General features: G+C 40.3%; 1 protein-coding gene across 1 annotated transcript in view; it reads right to left on the reverse strand.

Moving 5' to 3' along the window:
* The window catches only part of HDAC8 (histone deacetylase 8), a 219,611-nt gene that overhangs the window by 129,038 nt on the left and 74,163 nt on the right, over positions 1-16,410 (reverse strand). Inside the window, exons 5-7 of the mRNA XM_082864933.1 lie at positions 11,347-11,459; positions 7,493-7,570; positions 6,796-6,904 (exon numbers count right to left, since the gene is read on the reverse strand). Coding sequence (XP_082721059.1) covers positions 6,796-6,904; positions 7,493-7,570; positions 11,347-11,459 — 300 coding nt within the window. The remainder of the gene's footprint in view (positions 1-6,795; positions 6,905-7,492; positions 7,571-11,346; positions 11,460-16,410) is intronic.

The raw sequence follows: 16,410 nt of genomic DNA on the forward strand, positions 1-16,410 counted from the left end.
AGGGAGGATGGGAGGGAGGGAGATGCAAGAGGGAAGAGATATGGGGATATATGTATAGCTGATTCACTTTGTTATAAAGCAGAAACTAACACACCATTGTAAAGCAATTATACCCCAATAAAGATGTTAAAAAAAAAACAAAACTGTCTTTCTAACCACCTGGATATAAAGCTCAAAGGATCAGGTGAGGGAAAAAAAACCAGTTCTCCACTGCCACCCTAACCAAGTACGGGGGGACAAGGCAGGCTCACTGATGGAGGGTTCAGGACAACACAGTTAATTAAGCACAGTAGCCTCCCCCCCTCCAAATTATCCTATACTCTTAGGCACTTAATGTCTTTTGAATTTAATATTATATTTTAAAAGACACATCAAATTAGGAACATTAAATGAATGGCCCGCTTTGGTCTCATTTCCACCTGTGCCTAATGTTAACAGTGAATTTAATTAGTGTCTGAGTCATCCATTTTCCAGAAACAACAGGCAATTTGCATCTGCCATACCACACAGAGGCAGAATAGAAGTTTATCAAACAGAACAAAAGCATTGACTACAAATATCTTACTTATGGAGGGCTGAGTTCGACGTTCCAGGCTCATACAAGGAAGTAGCAGCTTCCATGACCTTTATCACTGGGCCATAGTGACCTAGTAATGATCAAGGTGGTATAGGTGTGACCCGACTGAAGAGAGGTAATTTTTTTTTTTTTTTTTGCGGTACGCGGGCCTCTCACCGTTGTGGCCTCTCCCGTTGCGGAGCACAGGCTCCGGACGCGCAGGCCCAGCGGCCATGGCCCACGGGCCCAGCCGCTCTGCGGCATGTGGGATGTTCCCGGACCGGGGCACGAACCCGTGTCCCCCGCCTCGGCAGGCGGACTCCCAACCACTGCACCACCAGGGAAGCCCCAAAGAGAGGTAATTTTGTAAAGAATTTTCACCAGCTCTCAGAGTGTAATGAAAATGGGGATGAAGATGGAAGTAAGGCTATATAATTTTTTGTTCTCAAATGCAAATTTCTAAAGAGTTCTTCCCTTCTCATCAGATGAAAGAGAATTTTGAAAAAATTTGTATTGCTTAAAATATTTATGTATGATTATGTGTTCTTATAGGATTTGCCACATCACCAAGCTGAAATGATTAGGCTATAATCGTTGGGTTCTCTTTCACTGAGGATCTATCTACCTGCTTCTAAAACTGAATGATAAGGAATCTGGAGTCCCAAGTGGAAGATAAATTCAAGATGACATCATTATAATGAAAGAAAAACCTATCATCATTAAAACATCTCTTCTTTAAATATAACATTAAAATTCAATAGGGAAAGAAAACATTTCACTTAAATATCCTTTAGTGATGTCCCTTGGTTCTCATTTTATTCCATTGGTATTGGATGAACAAATTATAGCATGGATGGAGAATCTCTACCCTATATGTAGATATGGCCTGCTAGGACCAAGAGATGATATAAATTATGCCTACAGTTGCAAAAATGCATAATGTTAAAAGTCTTCAGCAATACTAGTCCCCCAAAAAACACATGAAAAGAACTGTGTGAGGAGACCTCTATATAATGACATGTGACACTATTCACTTTCTAAAGAAGGAAGTCAGGATTTTCTCCGTTGAAAATAAAGGAAAAAGCAGATTTACAGAATCTCCATGTTTCCAAACTTTAATCAGAAATTTAAAACCTAAGAAGTAAAATCTCACAATATTTATTCTTGTTTTTGATGCATAAAATTACAAATTAAATCCTTAGGATTAAGAGCTTTTTTTTTAATTGGCAAAAATCTAAATTGTACTTTCACAAACATAAGCACAATGGATTGTGTATACTACAGGTTTTGTGGTTCATTTGCATAATCTTAAATGGTTTTTTTTTTTTTTAGGACTTTTCTGCAATCCCCGGAGATAAAAATTTCCAAGAAGTCTTGGGGGGTGGTATTTTTTCCTTGTGAAAACATTTCATACTTCCATGTGATACTTTGGGGACAATGTAGCCGATGGTTAACGCTAGCTGTGTGACCTTAAACAAATCAACCTTTCTAAGCTCCAGTTTTCTCATTTATAAGATGGGAATAAGAATACCTACCTTTGCAGGTATTATAGATTGTATATTGCTATAAGTATCAAATGGAAAAAATCAAATAAATGATTAGTACAATTCCTGGCACAGGCAAGTCCTCCCTAGGAGCTAAGCTCCAGGGTGTGGGAGCCTCATCTGTTTTGTTTACCACCACCAGTACCTACGTACAGGGCGGGCATGAAGCAGACACTCAATAAATATTTGTCGAATGAATGAATAAAATAGTGTCATTATACTAAAATATAAACAAATCCCCTATGTTGTTGTATTTTGCTCCCCCTTTATTCTTGTTAATTAATGTTTTAAAAATCCTATAAGGTGACTTGAGGCACTTGATTCTTTTGTAGGAAGGTCAGAGTGGCTTCAGAGAGGTGAATTTTGGCCCCAGACCCACAAGGAATGAATCCTGTGCTTAAAACACTACTGACTTGTATTTCAGGGGCCATGTCAGGCTCTAAGGAAAATTCTCACACAATAAATATAAACCACAGAGACACTATATGGTTTTTTTTCTCTTCCTCATTGAATAGCAGCAGAGCTCAGTATAGATGGAAGAAGGAATTCCCCACAGGAATAAAAGCTTGGGTTTAAATGAGCTATTCCTTTAATGAGCTTGCTGTTGTCCTAGAGAACAAGTTCTTTCTGAGTAGGCTATCCTGGTTATCCCAAGCACAGTAGAATCATTTGAAAAAAACAGTTGAAGGGCTATAAAAATTATTTAAAATAGAAAAGTATAATATTTCTCTCATAAAAGAAAGGAGGCAAAAATATTATTTTTGTTGTTGTTGCTTCTTTTAACTTCCGGAGTCCCTGAAGTTTTTTTTAGGTCAATGGTCTTTGATGGCAAAAAAAGGTTTCTTTTAATTTTGAGTTACAGAATATAAGCCATAGGACTCAAGGTAAACAGGCCAAATACAGGAAGATTCTTATTTTAATAACTACTACTGTGAACCCTAGTTCACTAGAATAAGATTATTTCTTTGGTTGGACTGATAGCTCTTACTAGCAAAGTTTTGCATATGTGGATATAAAGACTACTATTGATTGAGAAGCCCTGCTTAATAGGGCCTTTCATAAGTCCTATTCATTGAGAAGCCTGTTTAACAATGTGTTTTCCTTTTGGTGAAATATTTATGCAGTGTCTGTACTTAATTATTTTATAAAGTTGAATAGCTGAATATTCTTAACGAAATGTGAGGTTTTTTCCCCCAAATATTGTGTCAACTTTAGTATGCTTTGTATCCATACATACCATAAGTACCATATATATAGCTTTCCTATGAGATATATCCCAATAACTGGGCATTTAGTAAAGAATGCTTTCTGGCTGTTAGGGCTGTAAAATTATAGGTAGGATACAAACTAAGAAGTTTGGACACAACTCTGAAATTCTTCTTCAAGTTATGCATATGTCATGACAGCTCACAGTGGGCAAGTAGTTTGGTCATCCTGCAAGATTTAAGGGTTCAGAGAGGTACCCCTCTTGAACCAACCGCAAGAAGTACTGGTTATTTGTCCTTTTCTCCTAGACTCCTTAACTATAAATGTTCCCAAAGTCATCAACACAGCCTTCTGGGTAGTAGCTTAAACATTATTAAGATTATCTCATATTGCATTCAAATACAATTAGAGAGCAAACAGGTTAAACAAAGGCAGAGCAGTATTTTCTCTATCAGATGACAGAGCCTGGGAATTAGCAAACGGTCCTTTTGGCAAAACAGCTTTCCTCTCCCATCAAACTTTGCCTGTATATAAATTATGGGAAGCTTTTGGGAATTGTGACCCTTGCCCTTCTAAATTAGCATGGAATGACCTAGGGAGCTCTCACTGTGAAATTGTCTTTTTCATAAAATGGAGCTTTTAGTGCTGAAAACCTTCAGGTAAAGATTCCATTTCCAGTCTATTAAAAAGGAAACCCTAAGACATTTTTTTAAAATAAAGAGAGTATATTCAACCTTAAGATGAAACCATTAAGTTCCTGCCTAGCTGGCAAACTGAAAAAAGGCTACAGCAGAGGAAAAAGACATAAGGAAAAAAGGAAGAAAAGAAGGAAGGAAGGGAAAGAAAAAGGGCTCCTGAATCCCACAGGGAGATGTAGTTCAGGAGCAAATTAATGGCAAACGAAAATTAGAGCATCTTGTAAGTGAACCAGCAATAAGAGGTCCTTTATTTATCACAGGTAAGAAGTGAGCCAGGAAACCAGTGGGCTCATAGAACAAAAAGGATGAAAAAGAGATTGCAGATGAACTGAATGACCTTTTTACACAAGTGAGCTATTTCCGTCTACTCTGTCTTTTGAGGTAGGCAGATGAGCCAGATGTCATAATGGTAAATGAACAAGACATTCTGGTTCTAAGCAACAAACTAGAAATAGTCAAAAACATAATGACTGGGACTAAGCGATACAGTTACTAGGGCTGACCCTCTGCAAAACTATTTAGGTGGCAAAGATTGTTTTGTTGTTTGTGCCCCTTTCCCATTACTGCTTCTCTGAATGCTCAGGGTGCTCACACTCTAACCCTTTCAAAATCTGCTGTCAAGAAAAGCTCTGTGGAACCGTACATCCATGGCAGAGTTAGGGTAAGGAGGAGAGGTTCCATTTTAAGGCCTATTTCTAATTGTAGAATAAAAGTATGTTTCCTGTTAAAGGAATTTCAGATATTAGTCCAACAGATGGGAGAGATGTTTGGGTCAGAAAGCCTTCTTGGCACCCTTGGAATCAGAACTGCCTTCATGCAACACCCTGACCACATGACTTCTGAAAGAAGTCAAAGGGAAAAATGATTGTCCCTCTAATCAAAACCTGGAGCCTGTTATTCTAGGTGATCGCTGTGAGGTTTGCCGGTGCGGCTCCACAGGTAAAACGGGCCCTGGGAACTATAAACTGACGAGTGTCTGGTACTCTGGTAGGCAAGCTAGAAGAATCTTTAATAAACGCTGGCTATCTGAACACTGGGGTGGAGGCGGCAACATGGTTTCTGTAAAGGGAAATCATGTGTGATCCTCCACGGAGCTTTTCCTTGGGGCTAAACTCACTTTTAAAATGTTTAATTAAGTTTGATACCAAGGCTGTTTTTAAACATGAAATTCTATGGGATTACAGTTTTTAAAAATCATGTAGTAGGAACTGGTTTAGAGAGAGAAAGGAAATTTAGGGGAGAAACAGACATTTTTCTGATTGAAGAAGGGTAAGTAGTAGACTGGCTTGGGGGTGGGCACTGGGAAATCCTCAAGTCTGCAGATGATACTCAGCTTTTCTGGGCAGTGAAATGCCAAGGTGATGGGGAGAAAGGAAGACCTCAGGAGGTTTTATGACTGGCAGATGAGCTTCAATAGGGGCACATGTAAGGTAATCCATTTAGGGAAGGCCAGAGATTACAAACTACACTTGCAGGATGATGAGTGCTGACCTTTCAATTAAGGCCCAGGAAAAAGCTCTAGGAAACCCCGTGGACAGAGCACTGAAGAGAACAACCTATTTTCCTGATATGGCAAAAAAAAAAAAAAAAAAAAAAGGTAACAAAATGTTGGGCACTGTCAATAAGGGGATTAAAAGAAAAACAAAATAATTCTCCTTTTACATAGAACTACAGGACATTTTTGGTAAAGTTACGTAAGCAGCTCTGATCTGCACATATCAAGAAGGACAGAACACAGCCCAAGAGGAACAAAGAAGGGCAATTAAAACCATCAATGGCAGGCTCAAAAAAATAAAAGAAAAAGAGGCCTTTTCAGTCTGACAATGCAGAGGTAGCCAGGGGACATGATCAAAATATGAAGAGGCTAGGGCTGCTGCTGATGACCCAGCTTGCCAAAACTCTTGAGCTAAGAGGCATCTTTGAGGCATAAAGTTTTTATTTTTTAATACTTCTACTTTGTTTATACAACTGCCAGTGATGACGGCCAGTGCAGGCTCCTTGGGGAAGTCCCTGTTTCCACCAGAAGGTTGGGAGAAATCTGAGCCGAGTGGGAGAGGGATCAAAAGCACCTCAATCCCCTCAACCTTAAGTAATGTTGACTTGCTGACTTCTAGTCAGACTCACTTTCTCTACTGCCAATGTCAGCAGTGAATTTGTACCTGACCAATCTCAATTTTCACAAATATGAGTTTAGCCACCCTCTTCCCCATTCCGTAGGGCTTTTCAGCCCCAATGGTCTGATCTACACAGTGGCACCAAACTGTCTGCCTACAAGTGGCTGTAATGTAATCCTTAACCATAGCGCAAAAAGAACAGATTTCTGACTCCAATTTTAATACAACGGATAGAACTCAAGAACTCGTAATAAAGAACTCTCTAATATTCACACCAGTGGATGGAAGCAGATCTCCATAACAGAAAGCCGAAACTGACCCTCCCAGGCTAATGAAATCATATTATATGCAGGTTTTAGCTAAGAAACTAGTAGGCAAGGGATTCCCCAGGACAGTCGAGAAGCTCTGCTCTTGGGAAGGCCTTAATCATACAGAGTGGCAGGTAAGATCAAACTGAGAGTGTGGCTCTGGTCCAAACACTCTGCTCTCCCAGACAGGGGATGGTTACCTGATCAAATAAGCATAGTGAGCAGTGTACAAAAGCTACGTGAGTATATAGTAGCTTTTTAATTTTTTTTCAAATGGTTCTTTGAAAACAAGAATTCTGTGGGATTGGGGGCCATTGCATCCTACAGAAAAGTAATGCACTTGTTACTGGCTCAGCACTGCAGCTATACCTTTCGCAGATGTGGTAATACTTCTCATCCTGTATGCCATCCTGAATGGGCACATTTACACTGTAGTACCGTCCCTTCCCTAGGCCGACATCAGACACATCACCTGTTCCTGTCAAAGAGAGGAACACGGAGAACAGTTTTAAGAACATGAGAATTAGAAAACTTGAAGGCTTCTCTGATAGCAATTCAGAAAATCAAAAGGTCAATTAGCAGAACAATCTTGAATGAATGATGGTTTCTAAGGGAATGAAATTAAAAAAAAACTGTTGTAAACAGTATTGGGGAAGTAGGAAAACTGTAAGAAAATGGGAAAACCTTAGTCTCCATCTTGCTGGATCAAATGAACAAAAAAAATAGAGATTAACTTCTTCACTAGATTTTTCATACGTCTCAGATTGACATAATACTAATATATCATCGCACTTATCAGGATGTTGAGGGTTACACAGGCTACCTGATAGTACTGTAAGTGTAAGTGAGCTGTCTATCGACAGTCCATGAAAATCATCTGGAAAAAGCAGCAGCATTACATTCCTTTTATCGCTGTCACCTGAAATGACCTATGTTAAATGTTTTGCATGGAGTAGCACCAATATGGCATTCACAGCATGCAGCTATCGAAATACAAGATATAAGAAATGTATAGAACTGCAGTATTTATTCCTCAAATGTAATACTGAGCACACAGATCACTTGCCTGGGAAAAATCCTGGGGAGAATTTGTGCAGGGACACCGTCATGACTTTGGAGGTGAAACTGAAGGCATCTTCTACACCTACCAGAGAAAGAAATGGCAGAAGAATCACTTCATATATACAAATCTCTGTTTTCAACAACTGAAACTCTAGAAAGCAGCTGTGGGAAGGAAGAGAGAGGAGAAGGTAGCAATAATAAAGCTAGCAAGCTGAGGAATAAAAGTAACAAAACTCTGGTCTTGGATCTCTGTCATTACAAGATGAGGTAGAACTCTGGCCTCAAGCGAAGTTTGGGGTTCCTTTTCAAATTCACTCAAGTTAAAGCTGGACATTTCCAAGCAATGGGGATGCGCAGGCTCTCTTTGACAACCTGTTCTAAAAGGTGGGGAAGGGCTGGAGCTCATAATTGAGGCATTGTCAACAGAGCTGCATAAAGGAAACTGGCACCATCTTGGAAGTATTATGTTTTGTTTCAGTGGTTCTAAGTTAAATTCTTGGGATTTTTTTCAAAGAAGTACAATGTGGCAACCCTTTGAAAAACATGACCAATACGAACATTAGGCATTACATAGTGAAAACCTAATTATAAAATGCCTCTCTATAATACAGATTTGGTTATAAATGCAGTTCACCCAAAGTTCCGTGTGTACTAAGTAACTTATAGTACATGTTTCTGGCTAAAACATGGAAGTAGCCCTTAATAGCAGCTTGAATGACAGCTTTTTAAAGCCTGGAGAAAGACAGGAGGAAAAACTTCTAGAAAGGAGTCTCCTTTCCATTTTAACAGTCAGAAAATGAAGAGAGGCCTGGGAGATAGAAGATGTCTCTAACAAGCCACTACTTATTCAGATAAACATGCTGCCCACCTCTACACTTTTCCTCCCAGAACCACATACTGTATTCAGATAATCCGTTTGTAAAATGGAAGAACTCTTAGCAAATTCATGTATTACCCTCTTTGATACTTTGAAAAAAGAAATTGTCTCTGTTTACTTAATGCTTTCAGTCTTCATTAGAGGCCAACAGAGACCTTAAAAAAATATTGACTCTATTTGTATATCACAGGTATGTTTGAATTTCCCAAGCCTTATGTTTTGCCCTGGGGAGGCAGTTAAAACCAGTTAAAGGCTCCAGGAACAAGGCATTAGGTAAACAAAATAAAACAAAAGAAAATAAATTAAAATAGCATTTTAACTTAGAAACGGAAGTATAGACAAGGATAATTCATGAAAATCCTGATTATTTATCCATCCAGAAAGGTGGTACAAATTTATACTTCTCTCAATGGTGTGTAAGAGTTCCCGTTTTCTGACATCATGACTGACACTGGGTATCATTATTCTTTTTAATCTTAGGCAGAAAGAACCGTCTTGTTCTAATTTGCATTTCTCTGAGTCTTATGGTGTTGAGTACCTTTTCATATGTTTAGTAGCCATTTGTATCACTTCTCATGGGAGATGCCATTAGGTGTTGTTAGAAAATCATACTTTAAGAAAGGACATAGACAAAGAGGAGGGTATGGGGCTCGCTGTGAAAGCGAAGAGTGGTTAGGTAGCTGAAAGAAGGTGAAGATGGGGTAGGGGTGCTGCTGAGGCCACCGCAGGATGCCAGTTATGGAATCATGGGAGATTTAAAATAAACCAAATGTGTAAGAGTTTGGAGGTGGGGCAGGGGTCACTGGAAGGGAGGTGCTGAAGAGGGGAAATAAACCGAAATGAAACACACCATAAAAGTTGGCTAAAACAGGAAACTATAAATGGTATAGAAATAAGATTGCAAATGGAAAGAATGGTTTCAGGTGACAGTCTTCTTTCATTCTTACATGGTTCAATAGACTTGATTCTATTCTTGAACTCTGATACTAAGAGTTTGAATTTCATAATCACTCATTCATTCAACAAATATTTTACTGAACCACTACTATAGGCATAGGTCTATTTGTCCTGCATAGGACAGAAAGAAGTAAATAACTTGATTTCTGCTCTGGAGGAACTGAAAGTTTCTATGGGAGGAGAAGCCATATACACATTAAAGAATTCGCTCACAATATAAGACAATATATAATTAAATATCAAATCAGTGATAGAAACAATACAGGACAATACAGTGAACAGGGGGAGAGACCACTTGGGCTGGAGTCGTTGGGACAGATCTGCTACCAACTTGAGCTCTTGGGTAGAACCTGAAGATGCAAAAGGGGAAAAGAATACAAAACTAAGTTAGGAAAAAGTACCGCAAAGTCAGGGAGGAGGGAACAGTGAGACGTGTCTGGGCATCATTGAATAGAGTAGCCTGGACAGCAAGTAGTAAGAGAGAAGGCTGGAGACAGGAGGTGAGGCCTCTTTGAGGCAGGCCTTGAAAGACAGGGCAAATAATGTGGACTTTACCTTGAAGAACACTGGTTTTCAAAGTGTAGCCTGTGGAACAACTGGGGTGATATTAATATGGAGATTTCCAGGTTCCATACCAGACCTACTAAATCTGAATATCTGGTGGATGTGGCCAAGGAATCTGCATTTTAAAACAAGCTCTCCCCACCACCAGGTCATCCTAATCAACATTCAAGTTTGAGAACCATTGCTATAGGCCGAGGTTTAGCAAACCAAGTGGCTACATAGTAAATATTTTAGGCTTTGAAAACTACATGGTCTTTATTGTATTTTTTTCTGCTCTACAACCTTGTAAAATGTAAAAAACCTTTCTTAGCTCTCTGGTCATACAAAAACAAGCCACCGGCCAAATGTTACCCTTGTTATAGGCAATAAGAGCCTCTGAAGGGTTTTGAGCAAGGCTGGATTCTGCATTGGCTAAGTATTCAGATATTAATTGGACATGGTTCTCAAAGTAGTGTGTTGGTTGTTTTAACCCTTCTCACTTCTCTCTGTTACCTTTAATTTTCTGTCACCATTCCATGGAAGCGTCCATCTAGCTGAACTCCCTGGGAGGTCTCTCCCACAATTTCTTCCTTTTTCTGTTTTGGCAGCAGAGCTGACCCTAGCTTCCATCACATACTATTCTTTTCATCTCTTATGCCTTGGTTTTGTTAGTTTGTCTCAAAAGATCCCTGGAAACAGGGAAGCAGGAATCACTGATATGGGGGCAGGGAAGGAATATCCTTAACTAATTTGACTGGATAAGTGTCCTAGATCGATGGAAATATGTGTCATACACAGGCTATAGTAAAGAAACAGAATGAGGGTGACTGTCACTGCAGTTCTACGTTCTAGATGAAAAGTACACAGGAGGGCTTAATACATCCTTTTAGTGAAGTCTTCTAAGAGAGGATTAATGGGGTTAAGGCAAAATGTTAGAGTCTGCTGCTATTTAAAGTTAGAGAAGGTGCCCTGAGTTTGTGCAGGACTAAATATTTTAGCAATACAAAGCAAGAAGCACAGATTCTGATCTCTGCATGAGTTGGTATCCCTATTGGTGAAAAATTCAGAATGTTAGTCCACCATGCACCTCTTCTATTTTAAGAGAAGCATCAGGACTCTCAGCTCTGACTGCAGATTTCATTTAGAACCTATGGAAGTGGACTGAGGGAGGTCACTAAGCACTGGAGTAAACACTAGGAAATCTTACCCTGATTTCCACTTCTTAAAGTTCTCTACTGGAGAGCTTTGCTACTGGAGGAGAGGGGAGGAGAAATTACAAGAATCTTGTATTTTAAAGCAGCTTGGTCAGCACAGGAGGCATTGCATCAGTTAAAAGAATCTCTACCTACTTGAGGATTCTGGATTTAGGAAAATTTCAATTGCAAGAGGCATTTCTCCTGTTACCAGTTGCCTAGAAGCAGCTTTACTGATAAAAACCTGCAGTCCTAGCAGCGAAGCACCTTTGAAAGTGAAGGGCTTACCATCTCCATGGTGCAGATCCAAATCCACATAGAGAATACGGTCAAATTTCCGTCGTAATCGTAATATTCCCAGGACAGCATCATTGAGATAACAAAAACCAGATGCTTCATCTCTGCAAGAAAACAAGTTGCTACAGCCAACAGCCACAAGCAATCCAAGGGAGTCTTTAGCCAAGGATCTAACCCTTGAGATCTATTCCCTTACAATTTCCCCTTCCTTTAAGAAAAACAAAAATCTACCTAAGAACATTATATGGTAAACGGCCCAGAATGATCAGGGAATGAAGTGTTTTGGTAAAGTAAATATTCAGGTTGATTGGTAATATTTCCTATTCGGGATCCCTGATTTTCAAAGATTTAAAATGTCATAACTATATCGAACAAAACAGAACCTTTCTCTAATGATTCAGAAATCATTTTTAAAAATTGTAGTATCCTGGGGTCATCATGATGAACACTGATGACTACTTATAGGAGTTTAAGAAAGCTAGACTCTAGAAGGGGCTTTAAAGACTATCTTGCTCAGCCATATGTAGAAGATGTTGGTGACTTGATTTCTCCGTACTGACCCTATGACATAACCTAGAAATTTTTTTTTGTGTGTGTGAGTAAGTCTTGGCACTCGCTGCTCATAAAAGCTGAGTGGAGAATGTACAAATGCATGACCTCCTGAGCAGTGCAGTGTGGTTGCCTTTCCGTATATGCAATTATTACAATGGTGATTGAAGCAGCCTCTTCTAAAGTTATTTTGATTCCTTCACTAAAGTTGTCTTCACTGACTTCACTGATGTCCTTTACCGTTTTTGCTATCACTGATACTGTGTCGCTTTAAACTCTTGTCAACATTAGCCTAGTCTTTTATTGCGCTTCCATTAAGCCTTGTTGAGTAGATGTAAAAGAACATTATCATCAAACGTGTTATAATTTGTTTTTAAGGCCTCATCTTAAATGCTTCAGTTTCTTTTGCTTCCACAGACACTTTGAACATTCAGCCCATTTTTTCCTGTGTTCTCCCTGATATTTTATTTGAAACAGAATTCTAGGCATGAGCATCATTTAAAATGGCATCTTTGTTACTATGAGATTGTAAGGTCTTTTTATTGCCTACACAATGCATAAACTCCTTCATGAAATCTCTTCCATAATATTTCATATTCTGAACAATGCCCTGGTTCACAAGCTGAGTCAATGAGACAGGTACACCAGACAGCAGGAAGTTGGTAAAAATACCAGTAGACACAGACTTTGCTCATGAAGGTGAACTCAGCGATCACCTAAGCAAAAGAATAGGTTGGCATTATGTATGCAAGCAGAAAGAAACCAATTAGAGAAAAAGGTTTGTCCATCCCTGAATTCCCTGTAAACAAGAGTTAAATATGTAACTTTAAAAGTTCTTGGATGCTTATTTCCAATTATGAAAAGCTTACAATTTATATATCTACTTACTATCTTAGCACATCAAAAAAGAAATAATGTCTTTCTACTGAAGTCAATAACTTTTGGGTTGTTGGGATGGAACACTGTTAGGCAAAAAGAGGGGGGCATTGGGGAAGAGGAGAAATACAAATCAATATAAGACATCCTTCCTTCCCTCAGAGAGCCTACAATTAAGTTAGGGAACCAAGTCATAAGCACAGAAAAACAAAAGCAAAAAACAAACAAAAAAGGCAAGCAGAAATAGTATGGCATACAAAAGAGAATACAGAGAAATTCCACAGACGAAACTGACAAAGCAGAGTCATGTCATTGACAGTATTGAACTTTGAGCCCCATGCTTCTAGAAATCAGCATTGGTAGGAAACCCCTCACCCTTTTGTGTTCTGAGAAACAGTTAACTGCAAAAGACCACACTGTCCTGGCATATTCCAGAAAGAACCATTTTCAGGGGGGACCTTCAAGAGGCGGAAGAATAAGATGTGGAGATCACTTTCTTCCCCACAAAGACATCAAAAATACATCTACATGTGGAACAACTCCGACAGAACACTTACTGAATGCTAGCAGAAGACCTCAGACTTCCCAAAAGGCAAGAAACTCCCCATGTACTTGGGTAGGGCAAAAGAAAAAAGAGAGACAAAAGAATAGGGATGGGACCTGCACCTCTGGGAGGGAGCTGTGAAGGAGGAGAAGTTTCCACACATTAGGGAGACCCTTCACTGGAGGAGACGGGGGTGGGCGGTGGCGGGGCGGGGGGGAAGCTTCAGAGCCACGGAGGAGAGAGCAGCAACAGGGGTGCAGAGGACAAGTGGAGAGATTCCCACACAGAGAATGGGTGCCGACCAGCACTCACCAGCCTGAGAGGCTTGTCTGCTCACCGCTGTGGCGGGTGGGGGCTGGGAGCTGAGGCTCAGCCTTCGGAGTTCAGATCCCAGGGAGAGGACTGGGGTTGGCTGCGTGAACACAGCCTGAAGGGGGCTAGTGCACCAAAGCTAGCCAGGAGGGAGTCCGGGGAAAAAGTCTGCACCTGCCTAAGAGGCAAGAGACCATTGTTTCAGGGTGTGCAAGGAGAGGGGATTCCTTTCCTGTCTGCCCACAGAAGGCAGAGCACCGCTTAAATGAGCTCCAGAGATGGGCGTGAGCCATGGCTATAAGCTCGGACCCCAGAGACGAGCATGAAATGTTAATGCTGCTGCTGCAGCCACCAAGAATCCTGTGTGCAAGCACATGTCACTACCCACAACACCCCCGCTGCCCCACGAGCCTGTGCAGCCCGCCAATGCCAGGGTCCCATGATCCAGGGACAACTTCCCCAGGACAACACATGGCACACCTCAGGCAGCTGCAACGTCATGCTGGCCTCTGCCACCACAGGCTCGCCTGGCATTCCAATTATAACTACTGTACCCCTCCCTCCCCCAGGCCTGAATGAACAAGAGCCCCCTAATCAGCCGCTGCGTTAACCCCATCCTGTCTGGGTGGGGACAGATGCCTGAGGACGGCCTACATGCAGAGATGGGGCCAAAACCAAAGCTGAACCCCAGGAGCTGTGTGAACAAAGAAGAGAAATGGAAATTTCTCCATGCAGCCTCAGGAGCAGTGGATTAAATCCCCACAATCAACTTGATTTACCGTGCATCTGTGGAATACCTGAATTGACAATGAAACATCCCAAAATTGAGGCGGTGGACTTTGGGAGAAACTGTAGATGTGGGGATTGCTGTCTGTCACTGATTTGTTTCTGATTTTTATGTTTATCTTAGTTTAGTTTTTAGCGCTTGCTATTATTGGTGGATTTCTTTATTGGTTTGGTTGCTCTCTTCTTTTTTATTATAATTATAATTTTTATTTAAATAATTTTAAAAAATTATCATTATTATTTTTTCTTTCTTTTTTTTCTCCCTTTTTTTCTGAGCCATGTGGCTAATAGGATCCTGGTACTCGGGCTTGGTGTCAGGACTGAGCCTCTGCAGTAGGAGAGCCAAGTTCAGGACATTGGACCACCAGAGACCTCCTGGCCCCATGTAATATCAATTGGTGATAGCTCCATCTCAATGCTAAGACCCAGCGCCACCCAACGGCCAGCAAGCTCCAGTGCTGGATGCCCCACGCCAAACAACTAAAAGACAGGAACACAACCCCACCCATTAGCAGAGAGGCTGCCTAAAATCATAATAAGTCCACAGACACCCCAAAACACACCACCAGACATGTCCCTGCCCACCAGAAAGACAAGATCCAGCCTCATCCACCAGAACACAGGCACTAGTCCCCTCCACCAGGAAGCCTACACAACCCACTGAACCAAACTTAGCCACTGGGGGCAGACACCAATAACAACGGGAACTACGAACCTGCAGCTTGAGAAAAGGAGACCACAAACACAGTAAGTTAAGCAAAATGAGAAGACAGAGAAATATGCAGCAGATGAAGGAGCAAGGTAAAAACACACCAGACCAAACAAATGAAGAGGAAATAGGCAGTCTACCGGAAAAAGAATTCAGAGTAATGATAGTAAAGAGGATCCAAAATCTTGGAAATAGAATGTAGAAAATACAAGAAACGTTTAACAAGGAACTAGAAGAACTAAAGAGCAAACAAACAATGATGAACGACACAATAAAAAAAATTTAAACTTCTCTAGCAGGAATCAATAGCAGAAAAACTGAGGTAGAAGAATGGATAAGTGACCTGGAAGATAAAATAGTGGAAATAACTACTGCAGAGCAGAATAAAGAAAAAAGAACAAAAAGAAGACAGTCTCAGAGAACTCTGGAACAACATTAAACACACCAACATTCGAATAATAGGGGTCCCAGAAGAAGAGAAAAAGAAAGGGTCTGAGAAAATATTTGAAGAGATTATAGTTGAAAATTTCCCTAACATGGGAAAGGAATAGTCAATCAAGTCCAGGAAGTGCAGAGAGTCCCATACAGGATAAATCCGAGGAGAAATACACCAAGACACATATTAATCAAACTATCAAAAATTAAATACAAAGAAAAAATACTAAAAGCAGCAAAGGAAAAGCAACATATAACATACAAGTGAACCCCCATAAGGTCAACAGTGGATCTCTCAGCAGAAACTCTGCAAGCCAGAAGGGACTGGCAGGACATATTTAAAGTGATGAAGGAGAAAAACCTACAACCAAGATTACTCTACGCAGCAAGGATCTCATTCAGATTTGCTGGAGAAATTAAAAGCTTTACAGACAAGCAAAAGCTAAGAGAATTCAGCACTACCAAACCAGCTTTACAACAAATGCTAAAGGAACTTCTCCAGGCAGGAAACACAAGAGAAGGAAAAGACGTACAACAACAAACCCAAAACAATTAAGAACATGGTAATAGGAGCATACATATCAATAATTACCTTAAATGTAAATGGATTAAATGCTGCAACCAAAAGACACAGACTGGCTGAATGGATACAAAAATAGGACCCATATATATGCTGTCTACAAGAGGCCCATTTCAGACCTGGGGACACATACAGACTGAAAGTGAGGGGATGGAAACATATTCCATGAAAATGGAAAGCAAAAGAAAGCTGGAGTAGCAATTCTCATATCAGACAAAATAGACTTTAAAATAAAGACTATTACAAGAGACAGAGAAGGACACT

Source organism: Leucopleurus acutus (assembly GCF_964270905.1).
Source record: "Leucopleurus acutus genome assembly, chromosome: X".
Classification (NCBI taxonomy): domain Eukaryota; kingdom Metazoa; phylum Chordata; class Mammalia; order Artiodactyla; family Delphinidae; genus Leucopleurus; species Leucopleurus acutus.